Raw genomic sequence first — 14876 nt, 5'->3', positions numbered from 1 at the left:
AGGCTGGATTTTCACTCTTCTTAGATCTGTGACGAGGGTACAGATGGAAGGAAGAAGTATTGTAGCATGTGTCGGTGCTGGTTTTGGAAAAACACATGCAAGACATTAACACTTATTCATAGTGCACACACAGAGAGACATGCAGCTGGGATCTTGTAGGAGAGCCAGCTTATGAAAATAGTATGAATGACAAAGATGAAGGAATATAAAGGATAGGCAAACTGAATGAGGACAGAGCAGTACCAGGGCATCTTCCAATCTCTAGATCAGACTATTAAACCAAGACAGTAGAGCATAAAACCTGAATATTCATATACCTGGGTCTCAGTAGACTGTCAAAAGAAGAATTACTATTAAATTGCCTCTATCCTCACCAGTCTGACCTAACCTGATTGAGTGGGTGGAAAGTGAATCTAACATGCGACTAGCAGATATCTCAGAGAAAGAGGATCAACAGGAAAATCATGCAGAAAGGCAAGGTTGTGGGTGAGAGAGATATGGGTGCTATGGTGGCTGTCAGGAAAGAAGTGTCCCTGAAAGGATGGCCAACCTTATTGCACCCTTCAGCATCCGAAGCTGGGCAACCATGTCCGAGAGACAGTGCTCCTGAAAATTCAAAACAGCAGAGTCTTTATAAAGCCAGCCAGCCTGAAAGCAGGGATGGGGGAAAGGTACAAAGAACCACCCATTATCCCAAAAGGAAGGAGGAATAATCACCCCTGTCTACTCCTCGCAGAAAGAAAACTGAGGAAAACCAGACACTCAACAGGAGCAGCCTATATGAGAATGGAACATAACCCTGAACATTCTGTTACACTGAAGATGACATTAACACTGTTCAGAATCAGTACTGAATCCAAATCTTGGAAATAAATGATTTGGCTCTTCTATTTTTGGTGAACTAAACATCAGCAACAACAGATCAAAGAAAAATCAAAAGATCAAATGAAAAAAAAAATACCACCAGAATAAACAGTTCATTATTTCTGTGCAGCTTTCAAGACTGCTGTTTCCTTCGACCTATATGCTCTGTTAGGGAAAATTTTGTGTGAGGAAAAGAAGAGAGAGGACTGTCTCTCACCTGGTGGTTCTCATTTTCCATTGGCACCTTCTTCTTCTCAACAGTTTGATCTCTAGGAGAAGATAAAAGTGCTATTTAGATTACTTATGAAATTTCTCAGTCTACAATGGATTTCCAATTGTAGATTTAGGTTTTAATGTTCTTTCCAAATTAGAAATAGTGTGGGCCTCATTGAATTCAAGCTAAGGTTGCCTTCATAAACTCTGCTACTAAAGAGCAATTTTGGTTGCCCCATTGAAAGAGAGAGGGGGAGGGGAGGAAGAGAGACTAAAGATAATTACTAGTTGAGAAATTCAGGACATGATTAGAAAGAATAAATAAGTTTGAGAACAGAGAGGTGAGGAAGGAAATCATTAAAAACCAAAAAAGAAAAAAAAATCATCCCTTTCAAACCTCCCTGCTCTATTAGGAAGGGTCAGCTTCCTCTACTATCTGACATAGAATACCACTTTAGGTATACTCAACTGTTTCTTTGCTTTGTTCAAGTAAAGGTCTTCATCGGTGAGTTCTTGTTCTTCTGGAACAGAGCATCTCCTGCAATATAGAGAAGAAATCGTCTTTTAGAAACAAAATATGTCCTTTGCTTTTTTTACCCTTTCCTTTATCACAATTGTGACAAGGCAGTTTAATAACCCTCTAACCTTATAAAGCACAGATCCAACCACATTACAAAATCTCTGTGTAGGTTAATGTGTAGCAATTCTTATTTCAAGGCATAGCACCATCTAATTATTTGGGGGATATACATCACTTGTCTCCCAAGACATTCAAAGTACTTGACAGCTACAACATTCATATTATGGTAGACAGCACAAAGCATAATTTCTATTCCTACACAGTGAAGTTCAAGCACATGACAGACTTGCTTGAGATTCCATGCAGAGAGAATATTGCTCTTGCCTCTCATTTACTAAGAAAGTAATTCCCAAGATGCAGTCTAGAAGCATGAGAATTCCTAAACCAGGTAAATACACCTGAAGAAGAAAATGAAAGGCTATGATAGAAAGCAGCAATAAGGAAACAGAAGCTTACATGATAAAAAGAACAGAGGAAAGACTAGCAAAGAGAAGAAAAAGGAGGATTCTATAAATGAAAAGATACACATGTATTTCCTATATGTAAAGCATGAGGAAGAGACTTTTAGAGGAGTAAACATTGAAAGCAGTACTAGAAAAAGCATTAAATGGTCAAAAGAAATCCTAGAAACAAATACAAATTACTAATAACTGGAAACCCTATCCTATACCCATTTTATAGGGTGGCAAAGTATCCTGGAAAGCTATGTTTCCTAAATTAAGAGTAAACCCATAGGAGAGACAGGATTCAAGAATTGAAATTTCTAAGCACTCAGTCCCATATTGTAATCATAATCCCAGTTGCTCTCCATGGAGAGATGCTTAGGCACAGCTAGAGAATATGAAGGAATGCTTACTCATTACAGACCTAGATTTTCTTTACTTAATTTCCTCCATTTAAAACATTTTTTTCTAAAAAAAAAAAAACTCTGTTTAAGTAACCCTTTTTCTTTTTCTTTCTTTTTTTTAATCTTCAGAGTGCTCTTATTAAAGCTGGGAACAGTGAAATGAAGGGAGGATGTGGGATAGAAGAAGCATCCTAGGTGGGGCTGCTTTGACTCAATGGAAAGTCAGAGAAAAAGAAAGCCCTGGAGACAGGTTCAGGGGCTTAGCCCAGGATGAGCTGCCACTGCCCATTGCTCCCCTGGTTACAAGTTTCATAGGAACCCTTAGAGTTCAGGAGATGCATGCCTGACAGGGAAGAATGGCCTTGGCTGTGTTCCTCGGAATGAGAGTACCTGGTACTTTTTTTTTTATCAGCATTTGTCCTGAGAAGAAAAGGAATTGCATCTCAGCTGAAATGAAGCAAACTGAGTTATTGTTTTAAATCTATGTGACTACTGAATCAAATACAAAATATCTGTTAAATTGAAATGAATGCTCATGGATATGCCAGGCACTATCTAGATGTTCAGTGCTACAAGGAACATACAGTGCATTAAGAAGACAAACAGTAGGGGGAGTTGGAAGATGGCGGCAAGGTAGGTGGGAGCTTAACCCACTTGCTAATGCACCCAACTAGGACCCCTAGCTGATCTTCCGAAGAACAGAGTGAACAGCAAATGGAATCCCAGCTTAGATGAAGTTTGGAGGCCAAAAATTGAAGAGGACATTAAAAAACTGAGGGTTAGGAAAGTTTGTATGCAGATGGGAAAGTTGCCAGGCTCTGTGCCTAAGACTACAGTCTGGTAGCTGTGGCTCCAGTCCCTGCTGCTATAGGACTTTTGGAGAACCAGGTCAGTGATCCTAACTTTGCAGCTCCCTACTCTCCCCCAACAAGGAAGCCAGTCCCACCTAGGAGAGACCAGGATGCTTGAAGTTGCTGTGAGGATAAAGATGCAGTGGAAGACGCATAGCCAGGGGCATTCCCCACCTTGGACCCTGGTCGCTAGCTGGGATAGCACCAGAGAAATCGGGGAGCAGGCAAACACCTAGGGATGGGAGAAGTGTTGGGCTGTGACTAACTGTGACCCAGGGAGTCTCAGGATTGGTCAGAGAGTTGGGCTATGTGAAAAGCCAGGTGCTTGGTAAGAACGTAGACTGCAACCCTGTGAAATTTGCTCAGAAAAAATGGCATGAAGATGCTGTGCAAGGATCTCTCCTGCTCAGTAGCCGGGCCAGCAAAGAGGGAGGAGGAGGGGCACCCATATGGACTGATCAGAGGAGGGCAGCAAGGGCTCAGAGAGTTAGCATTCCCCAGAGAGACTTAATTTCATAGAGAACTAAACTACCCTGAAAGGACTCTGAGAGTGTGCAGTACCCAGGCCAGCAAAGAGGAAGGAGGGGTGCAAGTTGGTCCTAATCAGTGAACCTCACAGGTGGTACAACATGGAGGCTTAAAGGTGCCAGCCTGGTTCAGATGGAGAGTGGGTGCAGTGCAGCACTCTGAGGACCTGGGCTAGAGGCTGGGCACCTGTGAATATTGCAGTCCAGAATGAGCCCTCATCCTTGAAACACCACAGGAAAGGAAAAGAGCAAAGCCCAGCTACCCTCTGCCCACCCATAGAAAAAAGGAAGACACAGAACTTGCTTGGCAGGTTTAATGTCAGCAGGAGGCTTTTTCCCCCCTCTAAGTGTGAGACAATCATCCTACAGCTGTAAAAGGACCAAAGAACCAGAGAGAGATCAGAAGGCTAGTGCCAAATGGGAAACTGAGACAAATTTCACTTTGCTATCCTCCAGAATTTCTATTTTATTTTTCATTTTTATTATTTTTAGTTATTTTTATTTATTATTTATTTGTTTCTCTTCATTCTGTTTAGTTTTCTTCATTCTGTTTGTTTGTTTAATTCCATTGTTTGACAGGTATTCTTTGTTCTCCCTTTCACAGTGCATCTTAATTTTTCTTCTCTCAGTTCACTTGTATTCCAATAACATGCTACTCTAGGTCTTTTACTTTCTATTCTTTTTATTCAGATCATATATTTCTTGTCTTATTATTTTTGTTCCTATAATTTTGTAAATAATTGTCGTTCCATATTATTGTAAATCCTACATAGCACCCCTCCCTTATCTTGGTCTTCCTGAACTTTACTACTGTTGTGGTTAACTTTATTCTCTCACACATTATGCCTAATTCCTATCCCTTACTCTTACTATATCTCACCATCTAACCATGAACATGAGCCCTGTTTTCTGGATTCAGCTCATATTCTTTCTGCCTTCTAATAAGAGTCTTATCTCTTTTTCACCTTTTAAAAAATATTTTATTTATTTATTTTTTTAGAGAGGGGAAGAAAGGGTGGCTAAGATGGCCTCGGAGTAGGAAGGAGCAGATTTGGCTTCCCTCTGCTCAGGGGAGAAAATCCTGACCGATCTATGGAGTAGAGAAGCAAGCAACCAACACACTTCAGCACATGTGAAAATAAGGGACCAAGGATTGTGGCGGAACCAAAAAACCAGACCCTAAGCAGAGTGCTGCAACAAGGTAGGGTCCCGGGGACCAGCGTGTGGTCCGGGGGCTGCAGCCCCAGGCCCAGGGCCCGCTGCTGGGTTTGCCACAGAGTCCTTGGGAGAGAGCCAGGACAACTGCTACCTCCCCAGCCAAACAAGGTCTGAGTAGCACTGGGAGGAATCCAGGTGCTAGCAAACAGACAGGGGCTGTGAGCACCTTTGGAGGCTGTGGACACCAGAGAGGCTGGGTCATGCAGCAGACCCGACCCCCACAGTCACTGGTCTGGCTGGAGAGTTTGGCGCCAGCAGAAGAAGCCAGGCCACTGTGGGGAGCAGCAGGCTTGAACAGGAGGAATTTCTCAACAGGAAGGAGTGAATAGACAGACACTTTTGGGGAATTCACCTAAAGTGATCGGTCGCTCCAGCCTCACTGCCACCCAGCCGAGGGTGTGTGGGCATGAGGGCGCGCGGGCGCGCATACAGGGAGGGCATCCCCATACCCCAGTCCATAGCAGTAACCCTGGGGAAAGACCTGATTCCCACACCCAGGGCACAAGGCTGAGGAGTCAGTGCCAGCTCCACTGACCAATCACCCCTCAGCCTGCTGCAGCCAGCAAGAGAAGAAAAACCGGTTTGGCCACTTTGAAACCAAGAGACTTTTTAACTTGATTCTATATTTTTTTAACAATTTTTAATTTTTTAATTTTTATTGTTTTTGTTCTCTTTTGATTTCTTTTTCCTCTCTTTCCTGATTTCTTGTTTTATTCCTTCCTCTTTCCTGTCCTCCAACTTTATCTCTTCTTCCTTCCTTCGTCTGCCTTTTCTATTTTTACTTTTTAAAATTTTTTCTAAATACCTACAAGTGAGACAAAATCCTGGATCTGTGAAAAGACCAAAGTTGAACCCAAGATGGGGTATCACAAGAGCTGGGACAGTGAGATAAATGTCACTCTGCTATTACAGAGAACCTGCAAGTTATTGCATATTTGTATTATTATTTTTCCAGTGTTCCTACATCTTTTTTAATAGTATTTTTGTATCCCTCTTCCTTTTGTATAGTCTGCTTTGCTAGACTGGATATATTGTACTATCTGACAGCTTTCCCCTGATACCTCTTTCCATACTGTATGGCCAATCTACTGTCCTTTAACTCACCTGTATCGCATTAGCACACTACTCAAGGTTCTGTATACTCCCTATTCTTGTTACCTAGATCTCATAGATTCTGTCATATGATTGTTGCCATAATATTATTGTAAATCATTGCGGTTCCATGCAATTGTAATTACTTCACAACACGCCCGCCCGACCAGATCGTAGCCCATTTCAAAGTTTCCTGAACTCTATTACTGTAGTGGTTAACTATATTCTCTCACATACTACACCTATTTACTATCCTTTACTCTCACGTTACCTTAGAATCTGACCTCCCACAACCTCCCTGCTTTATAGATCCAACTCACAATCATTCCTTCTCCAACAAGAGTCTTATCTTCTTTCCATCCTTTCTAAAAATCAGCTAGCTGGGTGGAAGATCACAGTTAACACTATACATAGTCAAAGGATCTCCTATCTCTTCCCTTCTTGCTACTACTGTAAATATCATAGAATTCACTGGTGCTGTCTTAAACCATTTTGCCTCCCCCTTCCAACTGATGACAAAAAAGAATAGGTGGAGGAGGTGAACACCAGGATACACATTGGAAGAGGAAACCCAACAACAAAGGAACCAGTAACAGATAACAACAGAAGAAGGTGAAGGAGGAAGTAGTAACCACACAAACCTCATCCAGGACCTATCTGTAAATGCAACTAAACAGTAGAGACAGTACCCAATACAAACAACTGAACAAGAGCAAGAGAGAATTCTTTAAACTTATACACATGGAAGAACCAACTTCAACACAATTTGCCCTCACCAGCACAACAAAATACAGGAGGTGGTGGACAGAGTGACCCTCATTTAAGCAGCTGGTGGGAAGGAACCACCAAAGAAATACTCAACAACAATCAAAACCCAAAGGCAAACACAAAGTCAACTTAAATGACAGCCCAAGACCAGTGAGCTGAGGAGATCAACGAAACTGCACCACTGAAACTCACTGCTATCCTACTAAAAAAGTTCACACCACGAACCCAGGGAGTCAGAAGAGATAAATTTAAGAAGCTGAGGCTAACAAGAAGAGTCTCACAAACAATGGGAAGACAAAGAAACAATCCCCAAATGAAAGGAAAGGAGGAAGCCTCAGAAAGAATGCTAAATGAAATAGAGGCAATTCAACTATCAGATATTGAGTTCAAAGCAATGATCGTCAGGAAGCTCAATGAGCTCACATTGAGCTACCAGAAACTACAGGGAAGCTACAATGAACTCCCTGAAAACTACATCAGCATAAAAAAGGAAATAGAAACTCTCAACAAGGGCCAAGAGGAAATGAAGACTGCAATTTCTGAACTGAAGAACACAGTAGAAGGAATGAAAAGCAGGATGGATGAAGCAGAAGATCGGATCAGCAAGCTAGAGGACAAAGTAGAAGAAAACACCCAGAAAGAGCAAGAAAAGGAAAAGAGGCTCGGAAAGAAGGAAGAGGGATTAAGAGAAATGCAAGACAATATGAAACGTAATAATATCCACATAATAGGGATACCAGAAGGAGAAGAAGAAAAGCGAGGGATAGAAAACCTATTTGAAAAAGCAATGATGGAAAACTTCCCTAATTTGATGAAAGAAAAAGTCACACAAATACAGGAAGCACAAAGAGTCCCAATCAAGAGGAACCCAAAGAGACCCACCTCAAGACACATCATAATTAAAATGGCAAAACTTCAAGAAAAAGAGAGAATCTTAAAGGCAGTGAGGGAGAAACAGGAAGTAACATACAAGGGAGCCCCAATAAGGGTAAGAGCTGACTTCTCAATGGAAACACTCTAAGCCAGAAGACAATGGCAAGAAATGTTCCAGGTAATGAGAACCAGAGGTCTGCAACCAAGGCTACTTTACCCAGCAAGGCTTTCAATCAATATAGAAGGCCATATAAGAAGCTTCGCAGACAAAAGAAGTCTAAAGAATACACCTCCACTAAACCAGCTCTGCAAGAGATGCTAAAGGGACTGCTTTAAGGAAAGAAAGGAAAAGAGAGAGTGAGAGAGGAACACACATACATAAAAGGCAATGAATAAGTACCTATAAATAATAACCGTAAATGTAAATGGATTAAATGCTCCAATCAAAAGACACAGAATACCTGACTGGATGAGAAAACATGAACCACACATATGCTGCCTACAAGAGACCCACCTCAGGATAAAAGACCTGCACAGGCTGGAAGTCAAGGGCTGGAAACAAATTTTCCAAGAAAATGGACAGGAAAAAAAAAGCCGGGGTAGCAATACTCATATCTGACAAAATAGACTTCCAAAAAAAGACCATAAAGAGAGACCCAGAAGGTCATTTCATAACACTCAAGGAAAGAATCCACCTAGAAGACCTAAATATTGTAAATATACATGCAACCAACATAGGAGCACCCAAATACATAAAGAAAATCTTACAGGACTTCAAGAAAGATAGGGACAGCAACACAATTATTGTGGGGGATTTTAACACCCCACTATCAAAAATGGACAGATCTTCCAAACAAAATATCAACAAAGATATTGTGGCATTGAAAAATACCCTGTATGAAATGGGCTTTACTGATATATACAGAACCCTCCATCCCAAAGAAGCTAAATACACATTCTTTTTAAATGTACATGGAACATTTTCAAAGATTGACCACATGATAGGACACAAAACAAGCCTCCACAATTTCAAAAACGTTGAAATCATACCAAACATTTTCTCGGATCACAAGGGACTGAAAATAGGAACCAACCTCAAGGAAAAAAAACCAAAACACTCAAAATCATGGAGATTCAATAGCATGCTATTAAACAATGAATGGGTGAAGAATGATATTAGGGAAGAAATCAAAAGGATTCTAGAAACAAATGAAAACGAACTCACAACAATCCAGAACTTATGGGACACAGCCAAGGCAGTCCTCAGAGGGAAGTTCATAGTGATATAGGCCCACCTAAAAAAGTTAGAAACAATCCAAACAAACAACCTCACCCTAGTCTACAAGAACTCCAGGAACAACAACAGGACAGCCCACAGCAAGCAGAAGGAAGGAAATAACCAAGATCAGAGCAGAATTAAATGACATAGAGACTAAAAGCACAAGTCTAAGGATCAATGAATCCAAGACCTGCTTCTTTGAAAAGACAAACAAAAGGGACAAGCCTTTAAGCAGACTCATCAAGAAAAAAAGAGAGAAAACCCCAATAAACACAATCAGAATTGAAAGAGGAGAGATTACAACAGATACCACAGAAATACAAAGTATTGTAAGAAATTACTACGAAGAACAGTATGCCAAGAAATTGGAAAACCTGGGTGAAATGGACAAATTTGTAGAAAAAGATAATCTTCCAAAACTCAGTGGGAAAGAAGTAGAAAGCCTGAACAAACCAGTAACAGCAAAAGAAATTGAAGCAGTAATCAAAAAACTCCCAACACAAAAAAGGCCTGGACCAGATGGTTTCACAGGAGGATTCTACAAAGCATTTAAGGAAGAACTAACCCCTATCCTTCACAGACTTTTCCAAAAAATCCAAAAAGTTGGAAGACTCCCAAACTCTTTTTATGAGGCCAACATCATCCTAATTCCAAAAGCAGATAAAGACACAACAAAGAAAGAAAACTTCAGGCCAATATCTCTGATGAACATTGATGCAAAAATCCTCAACAAAATACTGGCAAACCACACCCAACAGTACATTAAAAAGATCATACACCATGACCCAGTGGGATTCATTCCAGGGATGCAAGGATGGCACAACATTCGCAAATCAGTAAATGTAATACATCACGTAAACAAAAGCAAAGACAAAAACCACATGATCATATCAAAAGATGCAGAAAAAGCATTTGATAAGGCACAGCCCCCATTTACGATAAGAATACTCAGCAAAGTGGGAATGGAGGGAGCATTCCTCAACATAATAAAGGCCATATATGAGAGACCTACAGCCAACATCATACTCAATGGGCAAAAATTAAAAATCTTTTCCACTAAGATCAGGAACAAGAGAAGGCTGTCCACGCTTACCACTTCTATTCAATATAGTACTGGAAGTTTTATCCACAGTAATCAGACAAGAAAAAGAAATAACAGGCATCCAAATCGGAAAGGAGGAAACAAAACTGTCACTGTTTGCAGATGACATGATAGTGCACATAGAAAATCCTAGACTCCACCAAAAAACTGCTTGACCTAATAAAAGAATTTGGCAAAACAGCGGGATACAAAGTCAATATCCAGAAATCAAAGGCATTTCTGTACACCAACAATGAAACAGCAGAAGCAGAAATCAAGAAAAAAATCCCATTTGAAATACCAAAAAGAAAAACAAAATACCTAGGAATAAACCTAACCAAAGAGGTAAAAGACCTGTATTCAGAAAACTACATAATACTGAGGAAAGAAATCAAGGAAGACACAAACAAATGGAAACGTATACCGTGTTCATGGATTGGAAGAATTAATATCATCAAAATGTCCATACTACCCAAAGTAATTTACACAATCAATGCAATACCTACTAAAGTACCAATGGCTTATTTCACAGACACAGAACAAACACTTCAAAAATTTATATGGAGCCATAAACGACCCCGAATAGCTGCTGCAATTTTGAGAAAGAAGTGTAAAGTAGGAGGGATCACAATAACTGGCACTAAACTATACTACAAGCCTTGATTACAAGGCCTCTGTAATCAAAACAGCCTGGTACTGGCATAAAAACAGGCACATGGACCAATAGAACAGAACAGAGAGCCCAGAAATAAACCCAAGTCTCTATGGTCAATTAATATTTGACGAAGGAGGCAGCAACATAAAATGGAATAAAAATAGCCTCTTCAACAAATGGTGTTGGGACAACTGGACAGCCACGTGCAAAAAAATGAAACTTGAGCACCAACTTACACCATATACAAAAATAAATTCAAGGTGGATAAAAGACTTAAATATTAACCGTGACACCATTAAAGTCCTAGAGGAGAACATAGGTAGGAAAATCTCAGATATTTCACACAGAAACTTTTTTACTGACATGTCCCCTAGAGCATGGGGCATAAAGGAAAGGGTAAACAAATGGGACCTCATCAAAATTAAAAGCTTTTGCACAGCTAAAGAGAACAGTATCAAAATAAAAAGAGAACCAACTGCATGGGAAAACATATTTGCCAATGATACCTCAGACAAGGGTTTAATCTCCAAAATATATAAAGAACTTACACGACTCCATTCTAAGAAGACAAGTAACCTAATTAAAAAATGGGCAAAGGACTTGAACAGACACTTCTCCAAGGAGGACATACAGAAGATCCAAAGACACATGAAACAATGTTTAATATCTCTAGCTATCAGAGAGATGCCAATTAGAACCACAATGAGATACCACTTCACACCAGTCAGAATGGCCATCATAAACAAAGCAACAAACAACAAGTGTTGGAGAGGTTGTGGAGAAAAAAGGATCCTAGTGCACTGTTGGTGGGACTGCAGACTGATACAACCACTATGGAAAGCAGTATGGGACTTCCTCAGAAAACTAAAAATGGATCTGCCTTTTGACCTTGCAATTCCATTGCTGGGACTATATTCTAAGAACCCTAAAACACCAATTCAAAAGAACCTTTGCACCCCGATGTTCACAGCAGCACAATTTACAATAGCTAGGTGCTGGAAGCAACCTAGCTGCCCATCAGTAAATGAATGGATCAAAAAAGTATGGTACATTTACACAATGGAATTCTATGCAGCAGAAAGAAAGAAGGAGCTCCTACCCTTTGCAACAGCATGGATGGAGGTTGAAAGCATTATGCTAAGCAAAAGAAGCCAGGCAGTGAAAGACAAATACCATATGATCTCACCTTTAACAGGAACCTAAACAAGAAAACAAAGAAACAAGCAAAATATAACCAAAGACACTGAAATAGGGGACAGACTGACAGTGACCAGAGGGGAGAGTAGAGGGAATTTCAGGGGAGAATGGGAAGGGTTTACAGGAACAAATTTAAAGGACACATGGACAAAAGCTAGGGGGAGGCTGATAATGGGAGGGAAGTGTGGAGGGTTGGGTGGGTGGGCTGGAATGGGAGTAAAAGGGAGAAAACTATACTTGAATAATAATTAAAATAACATAAAAAAACTTTATTTGTAAAAAAAAAGAGAGAGGGAGGGGAAGAGAGAGAGAGAGAAGGAGAGAAATATCAGTGTGTGGTTGCCTCTCGCCTGTCCCCTACTAGGGACCAGGCCTGCAACTCAGGCATTTGCCCTAGGTTGGAAATCAAAATGGTGAACCTTTAATTTGCAGGGTGGCACTCAATGTACCAAGCCACGCTAGCCAGGGCCTCTCTCGCTTTTTATAAAGAGTGGCTAGGCGGGTGAAATATCACAGTAATCACTGTACTTCTCCAAAGGATCTCCTGTCTATTCTGTGCTTGTTGGTACTGTAAATCCCATAGAACACTCTCCTTCTATCTTATTCCATTTCACCTCCCCCCTGCCACTGATCACACACAAGATAAGGTGAGAGTTGTGAACACTAGTAAACCTGCTGGAGGTGAGAACCCCTCAACAAAGGAACCACCAACAGGTAAAACCCAAGTATAACAAAAGAGCCCACACAAATGGAAGAAAGGACAACCCTAGAGTATCCAGACAAGGAGATCAAAGAGACCACACCACTGAATTCCATAGAACTTCTACCATATAAGTTCACCCTACAAAGACAGCTAGGAAAGCAGAGCATCAGGAAGCACAGAAACAAACAAAAACAGTCACCTAAAATGGGGAGACAAAGGAAGAACTTGCAATCAAAAAGAATAGAAGACTTCCCACTAAAAGAGGTAAATAAAATGGAGGCATACAATCTATCAGAATTCAAAAGAATGGTTATAAAGATGCTCAAGAAACTCACATACAACTACAAGGAACTGAGTAAGAACAACAATAGTATGAAAAAATAGAGCATATATGCTAAGTGAAATAAGCCAGTTGGTGAAGGAAAAATACCATATGATCTCACCTTTAAGTGGAACATAATCAACAAAAGAAAAAGCAAACAAAATATAACCAGAGACATTGAAATTAACAACAATCTAACAATAGCCAGAGGGGAGGGGTAAGAAGACAGTGGGGAGAAGGGTTTTCAGGAACTACTATAAAGGACATATGGACAAAACCAAGGGAGAGGGTGGAAGCAAGGCAGGAAGGTGGGTTTGTCTGGAATGAGGGGGAGTGGTGGGGAGAAAATGCAGACAACTGTAATTGAACAACAATAAAATAATTTTAAGAAAAGAAAGAGAAAGGAAATAGAAACTATGAACAGGAACCAATCCCTGCTGGTGTGGCTCAGTGGATTGAGCTCCAACCTGAAAATGAAAGGGTTGCTGGTTCAATTCCCAGTCAGGGCACATGCCTGGGTTGCAGGCCAGGTCCCCAGTAGGGGATATGCAAGAGGCAACCACACATTGATGTTTCTCTCCCTTTCTTTCTTCCTCCCTCCCCCTCTGCCTAAAAATAAAGAAAATATTTCAAAAAAAAGAGAAAGAACCAAGAAGAAATGAAGAATACAATTTCTGAAATAAAAAAACACACGAGAAGGAATTACAAGCTGACTGGATGAAGCAGAAGAATGAATTAGTGAGCTAGAAGACAAGGTAGAAAGAAACATGCAGGTACAGCAGCTGCAGGAAAAAAGACTAAAAAATATGAAGATAGCTTAAGGGAACTTCAAAACAACACAAAATGCAACAACATTCAAATCATAGAAATACTAGAAGGAAACGAAAAAGAGCAAGGGATAGAAAACCTCTTTAAAAAAATAAAGATGGAAAACTTTCCAAATTTGGAGAGGGGAAAAAACATGCAAGTTCAGGAAGCACAGCACGTCCCGATCAAGGTGAATCTAAAGTGGTCTGCTCCAAGACACATCATAATTAAAATGCCAAGTTAAAAGTCCAAGAGAAAATCTTAAAAGCAGCAAAAGAGAAACAAGAAGCAACATACAGTGGAGCTCTGATAAGGCTAGTAGAAGTTTTCTCAACACACACATTACAGGACAGGAGAGAATGGCAAAAATATTCCCAGTCATGAAATCCATAGGCCTGCAACAAAGACTACTCTACCCAGTGAGGCTCTGAATTAAAATGGAAGGAAAAGTAAGGAGTTTCCCAGACAAAAGAAGGCTGAAAGAATACACCTCCAACAAAATCAGCACTGCAAGATATGCTAAAGGGACTATTATAAGAAAAGGAAGGAAGAGAGTGAGAAAGAGAGGAACACAGGTACAAAGGGGGAAAATGAATAAATACCTATCAACAATAACCTTAAATGATAATGGATTAAATGTTCCAATCAAAGATATAGAGTAGCTGAATGGATAAGAAAACATGACCAATACATACGCTGCCTACAAGAGACCCACTTCAGGACAAAAGACCTACACAGACAGAAAGTGAAGGGTTGGAAAAAAATAATCCAAGCAAATGGACAGGAAAAAAAAGCCAGAGTTGCAATACTTATATCAGACAAAATAGACTTCAAAACAAAAGCCATAAAAAGAGACACTGTAGTACACTTGATAATACTCAGGGAAGAATCCATCAAGAAGACATAAACATTGTAAACATATATGCACCCAACACAGGAGCAACCAAATACATAAAGGAAATCATAGAGGACTTCAAGGATACAGATACCAACACACTT

At 40.3% G+C, this 14876-nt stretch overlaps 1 protein-coding gene across 5 annotated transcripts in view; it reads right to left on the bottom strand.

Moving 5' to 3' along the window:
- The window catches only part of MORC4 (MORC family CW-type zinc finger 4), a 73581-nt gene that overhangs the window by 15045 nt on the left and 43660 nt on the right, over positions 1–14876 (bottom strand). For all 5 annotated transcript variants that reach the window (XM_036017057.1, XM_028522606.2, XM_028522607.2 and 2 more), the window contains 2 exons: positions 1547–1615; positions 1082–1133 (listed from right to left, as the gene is read on the bottom strand). In XM_036017057.1, coding sequence (XP_035872950.1) covers positions 1082–1133; positions 1547–1615 — 121 coding nt within the window. The remainder of the gene's footprint in view (positions 1–1081; positions 1134–1546; positions 1616–14876) is intronic.

This window comes from Phyllostomus discolor, chromosome X (assembly GCF_004126475.2).
Source record: "Phyllostomus discolor isolate MPI-MPIP mPhyDis1 chromosome X, mPhyDis1.pri.v3, whole genome shotgun sequence".
Taxonomy (NCBI): Eukaryota; Metazoa; Chordata; class Mammalia; order Chiroptera; family Phyllostomidae; genus Phyllostomus; species Phyllostomus discolor.
Note: the sequence above shows the minus strand (reverse complement) of the source record. Positions and strands in the feature narration are given on the sequence as shown.